The 16241-nt window shown below is 50.5% G+C and overlaps 1 protein-coding gene across 3 annotated transcripts in view; it reads right to left on the reverse strand.

The window, feature by feature from the left end:
* Positions 1-16241, reverse strand: part of CAPN5 (calpain 5) — a 135122-nt gene that overhangs the window by 13467 nt on the left and 105414 nt on the right. For all 3 annotated transcript variants that reach the window (XM_032771511.2, XM_075061801.1, XM_032771513.2), the window contains 6 exons: positions 12277-12485; positions 8088-8280; positions 5631-5824; positions 4317-4394; positions 1413-1608; positions 536-658 (listed from right to left, as the gene is read on the reverse strand). In XM_032771511.2, the coding sequence (XP_032627402.1) occupies positions 536-658; positions 1413-1608; positions 4317-4394; positions 5631-5824; positions 8088-8280; positions 12277-12485 (993 nt within the window). The remainder of the gene's footprint in view (positions 1-535; positions 659-1412; positions 1609-4316; positions 4395-5630; positions 5825-8087; positions 8281-12276; positions 12486-16241) is intronic.

Consider the following 16241-nt stretch of genomic DNA (forward strand, 5'->3'; position numbering starts at 1 on the left):
AAGCCAGAGGCACCCAGTCATTTCCCACTCACTGCCGCATGACCCAGGCCAGGCTTACAGTATAGGCTCCTCCACCATGTCTCCCCACAGTGATTTTTCTACTACAGGTCTTTGGTCCCTCCGACCTCAGGCCCGAGATCTGGTGACCACAGACCCTGTTTGGGCAATGCACTGTCTTCCCATGTGTGTGAGTTCCTGACATCAGCGATCTGTGTCTGAGAGCCCAACACTAGAGGGCAGTGACACCATGTGTGGCATGTAATCCTACCCTCCCCCGTGTGCTACCAGCTGCAGAGAGGGGAGGGGCCTAGTAACACCTTCAACTCAGCTGACCATGCCCCCTATAGTCATGGGGCAGCTTGACATTCCATCTATCTGCTACTTATGCACTGGGGAGCACTACCAACAGCAGCGTTCCACCAGGGTCCTGCTTGGATTTGCTCAGGTGGCGGGGGAAGCTTCCTCAGCCATCTGCCCCCTCTAATGCACCCAGGCAGCAAGCACTCAGGCCAACAATGCACATACTCCCGCTTACCTTGTGGATCTCAAACCCGATGGCCAAGTTCTCTCCTTTGCCCTCTTTGCGGCTGGTCCTCTTTGGTTTCTGCTGGATGCTGATTAGCACTTCGTCTTCTGCCTTTTTCACGTCAAACACATACTAGAAGTAATGACACAGCCGAGAGAGGAAAGGTGAGAGATATTCCGTTCTGTAAGGCGTGCTGATGGCGAGGGGGAGCCGGGAGAGAAGGGGTTAACTGTGCCAAGGGGGGTGCATGAGCTTTCTCACCTCTGGGTATAACCTAGACCCAAATCCAGCAAGTGACCACGTGTTGAGTAGACTAAGCCTGATGTCCAGGGGACTTGCACTTGTGCGGGAAGTTCAGCACCCAGTCTGACCTGGCTCTGTCTGGGCAGGCCCAAGCATGGGTTGTACAGGATTTCTCTCATCTGTCCATCCTATCACTCTTGGACGAGCCTCTCACAATTTGTAATGTATTTATCCTCACAGCACCCCTGTGCTATTATCCCCATTGTACAGATGGGGAACTGAGGTATAAAACAGTCGGGCAGCGCAGGGACTTGAACCCAGGTCTAGTCTCAGGTTAGTGCTCTAACCACTGGACAATGCTTCCTCTTGTTTCCAAAAGGCAGTGGCTTTGCTGCGCACAGACGTGTTTCCTTTGGTTTTGATGCACTGCCTAGCTCACTGCAAAGCTCTCAGCGCCAGAGACAAATTGCACAGAAGAGCTCATTACAGGTGCTTAACCCTAGGACAGCATCATGGCTGGCTGCTCTGTTTAGGAGTCTGAAAGCCACTCTAGACTTTGACCTCCAATGGCCCAACTAGGCTCCTGCCAGGCCTCAGGTCATTTCTAGCGGATCCCCTTCTCCACTCCTCTCTGCCATCTCACCTGGGGGTTCTGCAGGAAGGTGGCTTTGTGGTTAATACAGCCTCCGGAGCGGTTCTTGAGGGGCTCGTCGTGTCTTGTCCACACCCCGCGCATCACCGCCTCCTCCCAAGTCTTGTGGATGCTCAGGTAGGAGGTGTTTATGAGACGGCACTTGATGATGTCGGTGAAATATTTGCAGAAGTCTTCAAATGTCATCCTACAACAGGAAAGGGGTCATTGGCAGTGCTGAGCCTCGTGTGCCTACAGCTCACCTTGTGTGGCCAATACACTGCAAGCAGCCTGTGATCATCTGTTATGTACTGGGTGCGTGATCCTGCCCTCTAGTGGCTGGTGCGCTGCAGAGCGGCTACGGGACATACTCTCAGAGAAAGCAATGAGAAGAATCCTTTAGCTCAAGTGGCAGAGACTTGTGCTTTTTGGAGCTGAAGGAGCAGGGTTCTAGTCCTGTATTCCCATGCATATGCGGGTGATTTATCTACTACTTGTGTCTGTTCTAGGTGGAACACCAGAAGGATTTGAACCCAGCACTTACAGAGCGAAGGCTGGATTTCCAAAGATGCTTAAGGGAGTTCGGCACCCAAATCCCATTGAAAGACTCCTTTGAAAATCGCTACTTAAAAGTAGGGCTATCAAATGATTAAAAAAATTAATCGCACTGTTAAACAATAATAGAATACCATTTATTTCAATATTTTTGGATGTTTTCTACATTTTCAAATAGATTGATTTAAATTACAACACAGAATACAAAGTGTGCAGTGCTCACTTTATATTTATTTTTGATTACAAATATCTGCACTTAAAAACAAAAGAAATAGTATTTTTCAGTTCACCTCATAGAAGTACTGGAGTGCAATCTCTTTATTATGAAAGCTGAACTTACAAATATAGAATTATGTACAAAAAAGAATTGCATTAAAAAATAAAACAATGTAAAGCTTTAGAGCCTGCAAGTCCACCTTGTCCTACTTCTTGTTCAGCCAATCACTCAGACAAACAAGATTGGTTACAATTTGCAGGAGTTAATGTTGCCTGCTTCTTGTTTACAATGTCTCCTGAAAGTGAAAATAGGTGTTTGCATGGCACTGTTGTAGCTGCCGATGCAAGATATTTACATGCCAGATGCACTAAAGATTCCTATGCCCCTTCATGCTTCAACCACCATTCCAGAGGAAGTGTCCATGCTGGTGACAGGTTTGCTCAATAATGATCCAAAGCAGTGCGAACCGACGTATGTTCATTTTCATCATCTGAGTCAGATGCCACCAGCAGAAGGTTAATTTTCTTTTTTGGTGGTTTGGGTTCTGCATTGGAGTGGTGCTCTTTTAAGACTTCTGACCTTATCCCTCTCAGATTTTGGAAGGCACTTCAGATTCTTAAACCTTGCATCGAGTGCTGTAGCTATCTTTAGAAATCTCACATTGGTACCTTCTTTGCATTTTGTCAGATCTACAGTGAAAGTGTTCTTAAAACGAACAACATGTGCTCGGTCTTCATCCGAAACTGCTATAACATGAAATAAATGGCAGAATGCGGGTAAAACAGAGCAGGAGACAGACAACTCTTCTCCAAGGAGCTCAATCAAAAATTTAATTAATACACTGCTTTTTTTAATGAGTGTCATCAACATGGAAGCATGTCCTCGGGAATGATGGCTGAAGCATGAAGAGGCATAGGAATCTTTAGCACATCTGGCACATAAATATCTTGTGATGCCAGCAGGCACTTCGGCAGCAGGTCCTTCACTCGCTCCAGGTCTTCTGGTGAGTAAAAATTAAACAGGTGCCAGCACGGGGCCTTCTCAGGCACGGGGACCAATTCCAAGGAAATCGGCCTACAGCCAGCCCTGGATGCCAGCTACAACAGTGCCATGTAAATGGCAATTCTCACTTTCTGGTGACACTGTAAATAAAAAGCCAGCAGCATTATCTCTGGTAAATATAAACAAACTTTTCAGTCTTAGCGATTGGCTAAACAAGTAGTAGGACTGAGTGGACTTGTAGGCTCTAAAGTTTTACATTGTTTTGTTTCTGAGTGCAGCTATGTAACCAAGAAAAAAATCTACATTTGTAGTTACACTTTCAAGATAAAGAGATTGCACTAAAGTACTTGTATGAGGTGAACTGAAAAATACTATTTCTTTTGTTTATTTGCTTACTATTTTTATTACAAATATTTGCACTGTAAAAATGATACAGTGAGCACTGTACACTTTATATTTTGAGTTGTAATTGCAGCAAAGAGTCCTGTGGCACCTTATAGACTAACAGACGTTTTGGAGCATGAGCATCCAACCAAGTGGGTACTCAACCAAGAAAGCTCATGCTCCAAAACGTCTGTTAGTCTATAAGGTGCCACAGGACTCTTTGCTGCTTTTACAGATCCAGACTAACATGGCTACCCCTCTGATACCTGTGTTGTAATTGAAATCAACATATTTGAAAATGTAGAAAAACATCCAAAAATACTGACTACATTTCAACTGGTATTCTGTTACTTAACAGCGCGATTAAAACTGCAATTAATCATGATTAATTTTTTTGAGTTAATCGCATGAGTTAACTGCATTTAATTGACTGCCCTGTTTAAAAGCATGGGCTTCTATGGCTTGAGTGAAGGACTACAAGAGAAAAACCCCAAATGCGGACCAGCCACTACGGGGCGACAAAGAGCCATACTCGCCTAGGGTTCCAGCCACCCAGTGCTAATTCCACATGGTCTGATGTGTTCCCCTGAGGTTGTGAACTGGAGCCTTCACTGAAGCTTGTCTGGCATGGATTATTTTCAGACCTCCCTTGCTACATGCCGCGAGTCCCGTGCCAGTTCAATGGGAAATGGTGGGGTGCGAGTAATCAATCCACACAGCTGCCTCTTGACATTGTACAGAATCCACCAGGGACTCACCAAAACTCTCCGTCGTCATCCACTGTCATCCCCAGCTTCTCTCGCTCACTCTTGCTCACCTTCTGCCACTCCTCAGAGCTGCCGAGGGGAACAGAAGGGAATCGTTACTGAGCGGAAAAGGGGAGACATCCAGGGGTTCAGCTGTTTATTCAGCCTGGGGGAATCTGCCCCAAGTGGGGGCCAGCACGAGGTCTGTGCAATACTTTAGCCACATCTGAGCCCTCCGGTGGAGCAAAGGGGATAGACAGCTGGATGGCATAAAGCTCATGTAGCCCCTGGGCTGCTCTAGATTACACTGGGGGCTAGTTCAACACCCAAGGATCAGGGGAGTGGGTAAGTGGCTTTGAGCTAACCTTTCCCTCCCCTCCCTGTGTCCGGAGCAGAGCACACTACGGCCAGAGTGAGCATCTGGCCCACAGAGTTTGCAAACCCCACCAGCTGTGCCAGAGGAGCTTGCAAACTTGAACTTGCGCAGCCTGGCTGATGCACTTAGAGCAACTATCTCAAGCTCCAGCCGTGGGGTTAACAGATTTCACGAGCAGCATAGCAGAGCTGCTTGGCTACCCTGGCAGAGCCAGATCCGTGGCTCCAGTGCCTTCTCAGCAGCACAAAGCAGCTGGAAAGCTGCCCGGAAAGCAGCAGCTGAGGTTTCCTCATGACAAGGTGGTGGGGGGAGAGGGAAATAGATCTATGCTGTCTCTACATCATTTGCTCCCCCTACCTGCACGGAGAGAGCATCAGGATGGGGTGTGCCAGGGCAGAGCATACAATTCTCCCACAATTCTCACCAGCTCCAAGGCTCCTAGGGGTGCTGCAGGCTGAGTCCTACTGGGGGCCATCTTGCCTGGCCCTGGATTGGGGGAGCCAAAAGATGACTTCAAGCCACCCTCTACTCCCTCCTTCAGCTGCGCTGGGTGTAAACAGGCTGAGGAACTGGCCCATAACACCCACTAGACCCTTGATGAACCATATAAAGTCTGCTGGGCCCCAGGGAGAGCGTTCAGCGCTGCGCAATCCCATCACAAACAGCCCCTGCAGCCGGCGCCCGGCCTCCGCAGGACAAGACCTGTGTACATGGTTGTTGGAGAAGCCAAACTGCCCATTGCTTAGCTGAGACATCATGTGGCATCAGAAACAATTTCAAATAGTGAAGGGCCCCAAGTTTCACCAGCTCTGGCAGCCCTGGGAGACAGTCCATCCCATCTGCCCATAACACTTTTGATCACACCACAGGCCCCACAAGCACACAGGATCTCAGCTGAGGAACACTGGTGGGTGGGTAGCTGGCAACCCCCTCGCCCCAGCTTTACTCACGTGTCACTCCACGGGCCATTCCACTCCCTCTCCCCCCAGGGGTTCCGCAGCCGGATCATATCCAGCTTCTCTGACTTGAAAAAAGCCAGCAGACCATGGCCCAGGCGGACTTTCCGCACGTCCGTCACGGCGTAGGCGTGTCCTTTGACGAGGCCGCAGTCCAGGCGGGCTTCCATGTCAGCTGCTGTGGTGGCCTGGCCAGGGAAACACAAAGCAGAACCATAGGGCCAGAACTTTCAGCTCCAGGAAGGTTATCATAGAATCATAGATCATTAAGGCTGGAAGGGACCTCAAGAGATCATCTAGTCCAACTCCCTGCTCAAAGCAGGACCAATCCCCAAATCGCCGCCTCAAGGATTGAGCTCACAATCCTGGGTTTAGCAGGCCAGTGCTCAAACCACTGAGCTATCCCTCCTTCCTGTGACAGTCTGTATCACTATGTTCACCCTGTTTTCAAAACTATAATGGATTTTGTACAAAGTAAGCCTTGTGAGGTATCATTTGAAAACCCATATATGCTGTTTATTATTGTCCTGGTAAAATATGAGTCACAATATTAACATAAGAACAGCCATACTGGGTCAGACCAAAGGTCCATCTAGCCCAGTATCCTGTCTTCTGGCAGTGGGCAATGCCAGGTGCCTCAGAGGGAATGAACAGAACAGGTAATCAAGTGATCCATCCCGTCGCCCATTCCCAGCTTCTGGCAACCAGAGGCTAGGGACACTATCCCTGCCCATCTTGCCTAATAGCCATTGATGGACCTATCCTCCATGCATTTATCAAGTTCTTTTTTGAACCCTGTTATAGTCTTGGCCTTCACAAGGTCCTCTGGCAAAGAGTTTCACAGGCTGACTGTGTGTTGAAGAAATACTTCCTTTTGCTTTTTTTTAAACCTGCTGCCTATTAATTTCATTTGGTCACCCCTAGTTCTTGTGTTATGAGAAGGAGTAAATAACATTTCTTTATTTACTTTCTCCACACTAATCATGATTTCACAGACCTCTATCATATCCCTGCTTAGTCGTCTCTTTTCCAAGCTGAAAAGTCCCAGTCTTATCAATCTCTCCTCATATAGAAGCTGTTCCATATCCCCAGTCATTTTTGTCACCCTTTACATTGTATGGCAAGTTATAAGACTCTGCTGTATAATATTATTGAGACACATTCCAGGTTTAGAAAAGCAGGCACAAACCAGTTCCTCAGAGACAAAAGGCAAACTGACAGCTCAGCCAGGTGTCAACAAAATCAGATGGACTATCACCTGGTGAGGCAGCCATTCTTTGGCAGGAAAAGAGTGAGAGTCAGAAATTTACATTTTGGCAAAGAAGCAGCTGGAAGTTCGCATCCCCACAGGCTTGCTGTCTCCTGCACCCCAGCCGGAAATGAACCAACAGATCCCCACAGCTCTGGGGGTCTCCAGAAGGCAAGAGGTCTCTGAACTCACTCCAGGACCTCCATTACTAGGGTCTCCCTAGCTGTGGCTGCCTCCCAGCCCACCCCTACCCAACAAGGGCTTTCCCCCAGTGTGGAGGTGCTTGCAGAAGGTAACACAGCTTAGGGCTGTAAGAACTTTTCCTAGCAGGTTGCATGTGGCTGGGGAGATGGGGAGATTTTACTTCCTTGGTCCTGTCCCTGTCCATGCACAGGTCCTCAAACCCAGGGAGAGCCCCTCTATGGAACCCCAGGAAAGTGGGGAGGGACAGTGCATGTGGATCCTAGGTAGAAGAGCTGCCCCATTACATCACGGGTCTGCAGCTCCAGAAGGCAGGGAGTGGGAAAGCTGAATGGCCTGCAGGGGGAAAGTGAGTGAAGGGAGATGCATGCTGGCTATCAGGGAACGCTGACGCAGTCTGGCCGTGACAGTCTCCTGACGGAAGTGCTGGATGCCTCAGCACCCGAGACAGTTAAAATAGGACCAGGCTGGAGAAAACACTGTAGGGAACATGCATTCGTTTGCAAAAAAGCAAGTGGGTGGTTAGATCCCGTACTGGGATTGTCCCTTCTCCAGGCTCTATGATCCCTCACGACATGCATGCGTGGGACGTCAAGAGAGGGGTTCCGTTGTTACGGGTGAACCCAAGAAGCACTAGCATCGCAGTGAACGAGTGATCATGTCCCCTGTGGGTTGAAAGCCAACTGGCCCAGACGCACTGCAAATCAGCCCAGCCTTTTGTAAACCAGCCCAGACGCACTGCAGTAGGGACTCCGAAAATAAAATTCTCCCTTAAGTGTCTGCATCACCAAGGGGACCGATTCTGATCTCCCCGGGGAAGATCAGGCATCACTCCGTCAGCAGAGAGAGCTAAAGCAGGCTCACACTATCTACCTGGATTGTGAGCAATTTAGGGCAGGAACTATCCTTCCATTGTGTGTGTGCACAGAGCCCAGCTGATCCCTGACTGGGACCTCTCAGTGCCGCTACCAGATAAACCACAACAGCTGCACATGTCTTACTTTGATAGAGCAGCTGATGAGCCCTCCCCGGTTGTGGACCTTCAGCACTCGCTCAAAGAGGAGATTTCGTTTGGCTTCGTCGTTAACATAGTTCCCTTCGATCAGGTCAATGGGCTCAGAAACGCCACTGGTAAAATCTACTAGTGCATCCGCTGTGTTGCCTCCATCTAGGGCCTCATAGCACCCAGAGAGCCTGCAAGAGGGGAAGAACGAAGACAGCACATGTGGAGGTTAGCAGCAGTCACGGGGCTCTAGGAGAGGGTTGGACCATCGTAGTTTGCATGCCCAATAATGCCCCCAGATTGGGCTCTGACAGCATTTCCAGGACTGGGTGACCCTTGACTGGTTTGTGTATTAAACAGGGGTGAACAAGCGGCTTTTCACGGTGACGGTCCCTCTTCCCTCCTCCTTACCTCTGCTCCCAGTTAAAAAGACGAAGCAAACCCCAAACCACACACACGTAGCTAACAAAGCGGGCCCCATCCTTCATCAGATTTGTTTGCTTGCAGGTTGTTTCTCTACCCACTCCCCATTGCAAGGACTGTCTTCTCCAATGGGGCCACGATCCCAAGGATTCTACCCTACTAAAATAATAAGTCATAAAGAAGAGCCACCAACCACCACCAAATCTTCATGAAAATCTCCAGCCAAAACTTTCCTGAGGTTAAGAGGTTTGATGGACTTCCCTCCCCTTGGATTTCTCAAGAGCTGGGACAGGAAATGTTGAATGATTCTTTCCATTCGATTTCTGGCTCAAGCAGAAGTGAGGAGCATCAGAAATCTCTCTGTGTGGCCAGCCCTGCATGAGTTTGGATAAGCAGCAGCGTTTGGTCTTTATCTGAACTGAAGCCGTGGGCCAAGATTCTCCTCCTGGCAACCATTCCCCTGTAATTAATAGCAGCAAATGATTGTGGAGTTTAAGGCACGGGAGTGGGGCTCCCAGACCTAGGCTCTATCCTCAGCTCCGCCTCAAACTTCCTTGAACCACCCAGCAAGTCATGTAGGCCAATGTTGAACTCAGCGGGAGTCGTGGTTGCTCTGAAACTCAGGATGATCATATAAGTGCTTAACGTCAGGCATGCAAGTTGGAAAATATTGTCCTTGATCTCTGTGCACCTGTTTCAGTGCCTGTAAATTGAAGACACTAAAACCTACAGTGCAGGTTTGGTGAGATTTCACTTGTTTGTCGCTTTGAGAGCTCAGGATGGAAGGTGCAGAGCACAATCATTACGTTCGCTGTTGTCAAATACAGCACAGGGCTGTTCCACACGGTCAGTTCTACGGGAGCGTTTTCTCCCCTCACAAGGAATCTTGATCAAAAGCTGGTAACAGCTGGAGTCAGGACCGGCGCTAAGGTTTCTTGTGCCCTAAGCGCACGGCCATTTCGCCACCCCTCGCGCTGATCCTGCGGCTCTGGTGGAGCTGCAGACCAACGGACCCTCCACAGGCACGACTGCGGTAGCTCCACCGGAGCCGCTTGCTGCCCCCCCCCCGGCAAAATGCCGCCCCCCGAATAATCCTGGAGCCCTAGGCGACTGCTTAGGCTGCCTAAATGGTAGCGCCGGCCCTGGCTGGAGTGGACTGAAAGATGTAATTTCACTTCCTAGGGGCTCCTGCCTGGTTTTGATCCAGATGGATGTATGTCCCATCTGAACTTCTCTAGCTAAAACCTCATGAAATATCACACAGAACTGCTGAGCAGCCCCTGCTTCCATGCAGAAAACATGGGAAACTACAAATTTTGCCCCATTTAGACACAAAACCTTAAAATCGTGCAGGGTGCATGATGAACAATCTGGACATAATGACGAAGTCTTGGGATGAACCAGGCCTCAGTTCTGAGTTTGTGATGGTGAACACCACCAGAAGAGGTTTATTGGTAGCATTTCAATAGGCACCGGGGGAGCATTTCATTTTCATACCAAGCAGGGGCGTAGCTATGGGCTGGCCTGGGTGGGCTGCGGCCCACACACACAGCATCCAGGCCCACCCAAATCAGGGCCAGAGCCCCCCAAATCCACAAGCTGGGATTTCCAGACCCTGGCTCAGTGTCCAGCCATGTCCCTCTCCTGCCATTGCCACACATTGTTGCCCCGATCTCCAGCCCCAGCTAGGGGTGTGCCTCGTGGAGGTGGGTCTGAGCCAGTGGCGGATTAGCCACTGGGCCAGTGGGCCGTGCCCAGGGCCCTGGCAAAATGGGCAACACCATGCCAGGGGAGCAGGGTTGGGGCACTCCTGCTAGGGAGTGGGTCAAGCCCCCACGCCCTGACCCTGCTCCCTGGCAGGAGCGCCAGGCGGGTGGAGCAGGGCAAGTCCTCGTGGGGGAAGGTGGCCCCTGTGTCATTGCTGCCCACCCAATTTTCCTGTCCTAGTTACGCCACTGATACCAAGGTGGGAACAATTCAGTGGTAGGGCCAATGGACAGGTGACAGCATCAGAATTCACAGTGCTGGGGCACTCCAGACACTCCAGCCCCCAAATGACTTGGACACTCTAGCTGGGCAAGTTTTGAGCAGATGGTGGAGACGACGATAACTTAAGGTGGCAGTAAGAAGAACAGACTTCCCGGCTTGTGCATTAACAAGTCCCCTAATGGGCAAGCCAGGAGGCTATTGGGAGAGTGGTCTGCTGTTTCCTTCTTAGCCAGAACGAAGATGCTGGTAACCATCTGTGACTGGGAAATGGGAGTGGAGGTGATGGGGAGACAGCAGTTTTCATCCTGTGTCTGAGCCTGGAGTCTCCAGCTCCCTGGGCTAGCGCCAGGCCTCCCAGCTAAAAGGAATCGTTCGCTGACAAGCCCAGGAAACTGGAGCCTCTGGGCCTGAGTCTGATCTCACCTACAATGGCATGCAGTAGGAGTAACGGCTGAAGCCAAAGGAGTGATACCGACGCAGAGTGCAGATGTGGAGAGAACCGACAAACTCACTCTCTGTTCAAGGGAAAAATCATTACATGGAAAGCAAAAATTAGGGGCAAAAACTCTGAGCTAAGTGCGTACGATGGCAAATTCCAGGGAATGTAAAGGCTCTGCTCTGGTTTGCAACCTTGCATGGAGATCTCTTGGAGGAGGTTCCAGGTGATTTCAGGGAGGTGGGGTGAGCAGGACGGGGAGCAGTAGCACACATACAGTACCAGCTGCTTTCAGCATGTTGAGGCGAGGCCATCCAGACTCCCCCTGAGCGCTGGGTGACCCCGTATCCACTGCAGGAGGGGTGCCTGCAGTGGGTCCCAATCAGAATTAGCATGCGGCTAGGATTCAGTGCGAGGCCACATTAGAGCTAGGTGTCAGGTTTGGATTTGTCACAGCGGAGCTGATGAGGATGCTGCCATCCTGACGGTGTCACGAGATCAGCAGTTCTCCTGGGATTTTGGCTGCATTTGAGGCTATTATGGGAAACAGCCCCCTGCCCACTTTTTAGACCCAACCTGGAACCAGAACTGGGAAGGGTGGGCATAGATGTGGGGGCTTGACTGCAAAATGCTCCCCACCCCTTTCTGAAATTCAGAGGGACTCCACTAAGTTCCACTAAATGTCCATCAAAATAGTTCTAAATTTTTAGCAAGCTCACCCACTCCAGGGAAGATGACAATCACCCTCCACCTGTAAGGAGAAGGTTTGCCAGTGCCTCCCTTTGCCAGGGGTAGATACAGAATTTTACAAAGTAAGGACCCATGATCAGTAATAATCATACCTAGCTTTTATACATAGGGTTGTCAGGTGTCCAGTTTTTGACCAGAAAGGTCGGTCAAAAAGCGACCTGGCAGTGTCCGGTCATGTGTACTGACTGGACACCAAAAGTGTGGTTACTGTGGATGGCAGGGAAGGTGTTGAGTCATCAACCCATGCCAGCCCCTGCTGCCTCCTACCTGCATCTCGTGGGCAGGCAGACTGCAGGCTCCCCATTGGGCTGCAGCTCCTGTCCCAGCCCGGGAGCAGAGGATCTAGTGATGAGAGCAGCGAGCAATGCAGGGGGGAGTGAGGAGTCAGCTGAAGCAGGGTCTTGTGTGAAGAGGGCAGACCTCAGAGGAAGAGGCAGGCCTGTGGCAGAGCCAGGACTCAAACCTAGGGCTTCCAAGTCCCAGTCCAGTGCTCAGTCCACAAGGCCATACTGCTTCCCATAGAGCTAAATACACAGAGCACCAGGCAGGGCTGCAGTTCCGCCTCAGTGGCTCCTGCTCGTATACCTACTTGGCATAGGCCTTCTCCACCAGCGCACACCAGAACTCGTTCTTGGCGTTGGAGTGGCAGTAGATGAGCTGGTTGTGAAGAGTCGGCAGGCGGTCGTCTATGACCACATCCACCCAGTCACCAAATCGCCAGAACTGGAAGTGGAAAATCCCGGCATAGTTCTCTGGTTTTTCGGCATTCCACTCCTGTTCCTTCCAGTCTGGGATGACCTGTGTTAGTTGGGAGAACAATGGATTATTCACTTGTCCTGGAAAAGAAAGAAACTCCTCCCTCCAGCACTAATGCAGGGAATATTAAGAGTGTCGTGGAGCCTGTTAGAAACGAGGTGTCTGCTTCAATGGTTTTCCTAGCCCAATATCCCATCTCTGCTATTGGCCAATGATAGTCAGTGGCTGCAGTTCGCCATTCCTGGCCAACGGGAACTGCGGGAAGCGATGCCCCGGCCTGTGCCACTTCCAGCAACTCCCATTGGCCGGGAACAGCGAACCGCAGCCACTGGGAGCTGCAAGCGGCTGTACCTGCAAACGCTCAGGTAAACAAAGGGTCTTGCAGAGCACCGAGGACTTACCCTGAACAAGCCGTAAACCAAATTTGGGAACCCCTGCACTAAACAGATTGAAATGCAGTTACATTGACACAGGTGGCTGTAAAAAAATGCCATCTTCTTAGGTCCCACTGGGCATGACTCTGATGTGACCTGTTGACTTTAGTGCTGATTTACAGTGGGGGAGGTAAGAGGAGAATCGGACCCTCTACGTCTAGAGTCCGAGGTGTGTACATTACTGACTGCAACAGAGCAGCAGAATTCATCTCATGATCCCCCGAGAGCAGATGCTAGGACCCCAGGGGCAGCTTATTCACTCACCAGGTACTAGAAAAGTGGGGACTGTAGGGCCAGGGCCAGAAGAGATTCTGTAGGAGACAAGTCAAGGTAGGGGAGAAAGCTTAGGCCGAGGCCTTGTTATTTGTACTGTCAGTTAAGCTGTACAGGGTACGTTTGGACAACAGGCTGACTTGACTGGGTGAACTCCACCAGCTCAGACTTCCATTAACCCTGAAGCACCAGCACTGCTAGAGCAGAGACAGATGTTGCCTGTTTACCATCAGCAAAATTGTCGGCTCAATTCCAAATGCAAAATCCTTCCAACTGGTGATGACGTTTGAGCTGGTGATGGCCTGTCTGGAGTTCAGACGCCGGCTAGGCCTTGTGGTGCTGGCAGCTTTGACTTGTACCCTGAGCATATGTGATCTGAGGTCACTGAGGGGTCGAACACTGAAGCCACCAGCATCTAGTGTAATTCTGCTGTTTTCACTGCCATTGCTCCCGATTGACAGGGTGGGAGCAGAATCAGGCCTAGACTACTTCATTGCTGCTTCACTTGGCCTGTGAAGGGCAAATTCCGTTCCCAGTGACAGAGGCAGGAGAAGCGAAGTGGGGGGAAGCCTCCTGGGGGACGGGGAGGAAGAGGAGAACCTCCGGAAAAATCCTGAACGGGAATGAACAGGCAGAAAATACTCTGTGAGGAAACAACGTCACTACATGCAACTTCTTAATAAGGGACGGCACTAGAGGAGACCTCAGAATCCCCCAGTTTGACGTACAATTTCCTCTGATCTTCACCAGGCCCGAAACAAGATTGTTAGTGATGCTGATGCATGTAGCACAGGAATTGCTGAAGAGAGAGGATGGGCCTGGCCAGGCAGGCAGGCAACTCGCCTCAGAGTTGGCCTGGAGGAAAGAGAGAGTGACCTACTGTGAACTGAACCACCATGTGCTGTTTCAGAGAGATTCATCTGAACCCAAACAGCCCAGCAAACGGGCTGGGAAATACCCTCCGCAAAACTCCAGCTCGGTGGCAAACCATCTCTTGGTCGCTTAAGCCAGCAAGAGCCTTGTTTTGTGGATTTATTTACTTAACCCTCTTCCAAGGTCACATCAGCTAAACTGGAGAAAGGTCCCCATGTCTGCACAAGGATGTCCCTATTCACATTCACCCCTTACCTCACAGACAAGTTACCAAAGGATCTCACAACCAGCATAATGTCCCATGGAGACAAGCCCTCAATAAGGATGTTCCTCTGTTTGTGCCTTGGGAAGGCTGGGATCTCCCTTTGTGGCAGGGAGCACCAAAGCCTCCACAGAGCAGCTCCGCAGCCACAGCGCACACTGGGTGCTTGTGTGGGAAGATTCCTCCCTCTCCCCGTGCCTCAACTCAGCCTAGCTATTTGCTCCAGGTGCCAGCCTGAAGCTGTGGCCCTTAGCAATGACCCTCTCCACAGAATTCATTTTAGTTTCCATGCTACAGTGGGCGCCATCCAAATCGTGGCCTGTACCATTTCTGATAGTTAAAGATACATCAAGATATTAATTATGCCTTCAGTACCACACCCTGCCAGCGCAGCTCGCCGCAGTACCACGCCCCGCCATCACAGCTCGCTGCAGTACCGCAGTTCACCACAGGACCACGCCCTGCCAGCGCAGCTCACTGCAGGACCATACCCCACCAGCACAGCTTGCTGCAGTACCACAGTTCACCGCAGTACCATGCCCTGCCAGCGCAGCTCGCTGCTGTACAGAAGTTCACTGCAGTATCATGCCTCACCAGCGCAGCTCGCTGCAGTACCACACCCCACCAGCGCAGCTCGCTGCAGTACCATGCCCCACCAGCGCCGCTCGCTGCAGTACCATACCCTGCTGCAGTACCACACCCCACCAGTGCAGCTCGCTGCACTACCATGCCCCACCAGCGCCGCTCGGTGGAGTACCATACCCTGCTGCAGTACCACACCCCACCAGTGCAGCTCACTGCAGTATCATGCCCCACCAGCGTCGCTCACTGCAGTACCATACCCTGCTGCAGTACCACACCCTGCCAGTGCAGCTCACTGCAGTACTATACCCCACCACTGCAACTTGCAGCAGTACCATACCCCATCAGCGCCACTCGCTGCAGTACCATACCCTGCTGCAGTACCACACCCCGCCAGTGCAGCTTGCTGCAGTACCATACCCCACTGCAGTACCGCAGCTCGCCGCAATACCACGCTACGCCAGTGCAGCTCGCTGCAGTACCATACCTCACCACAGTACCACGCCCTGCAAGCGCAGCTCGCCACAGTATCATACCCTGCCAGCGCAGCTCGCCGCAGTACCGTGCCCCATCAGCACAGCTCACTGCAGTACCACTCCCTGGCAGCGCAGCTCGCTCCCTGAAGTGGTTCTGATCAATAGAAACTGAACAGAGAGAGCCCTGAGAATGAGTCATTCTCTGGAGGGTTTCGAGATTTCCATGAGCAGTTAGTGTCAGTGAAGACATCTGCGCTCCCTCTGCGAAGCTGCCAGCAATGGTACAGCACTCAAACCCACCTCCCCATCAAGTTGCTCCTGACTGCAGATCACACTAATTAATTGTCCTATTGGGCCATTGTGTTAATCAACTCACTATTTATGCAGGTCTGCGAGTCATTAAAACATTTCTTACAGGTGGCTTCCCAGCCAGGGTGAACTAGAGTGCCTTGTGATAAAGAAGGATATTGATATAACAGGCATCACAGAAACCTGGTGGACTGAGGACAATCAATGGGACACAATCATTCCGGGGTACAAAATATATCGGAAGGACAGAACAGGTCATGCAGGGGGAAGAGTGGCACTATATGTGAAAGAAAATGTAGATTCAAATGAAGTAAAAATCTTAAGCGAATCTACATGTTCCATAGAATCGCTATGGATAGAAAATTTCCAATGCTCCTTAATTAAAATATAAATTAAAAGGGAATCTTTAAATCGGACACCTGACCAGGACCAGGTAATAGTGAATGAGAAAATTGCTAGGAAATTAGAGAGGCTAAATCAAAATTAAAAACCCCAGTTAATATTGGGGGAATTTCAATTAATCCATATGAACAGGGAACAATTTTCCACTTCAGGACCGAAAATGCAAGAGATAAAATTTTTCCGATAC

Source organism: Chelonoidis abingdonii, chromosome 1, assembly GCF_003597395.2.
Source record: "Chelonoidis abingdonii isolate Lonesome George chromosome 1, CheloAbing_2.0, whole genome shotgun sequence".
In the NCBI taxonomy this organism is placed as follows: domain Eukaryota; kingdom Metazoa; phylum Chordata; order Testudines; family Testudinidae; genus Chelonoidis; species Chelonoidis abingdonii.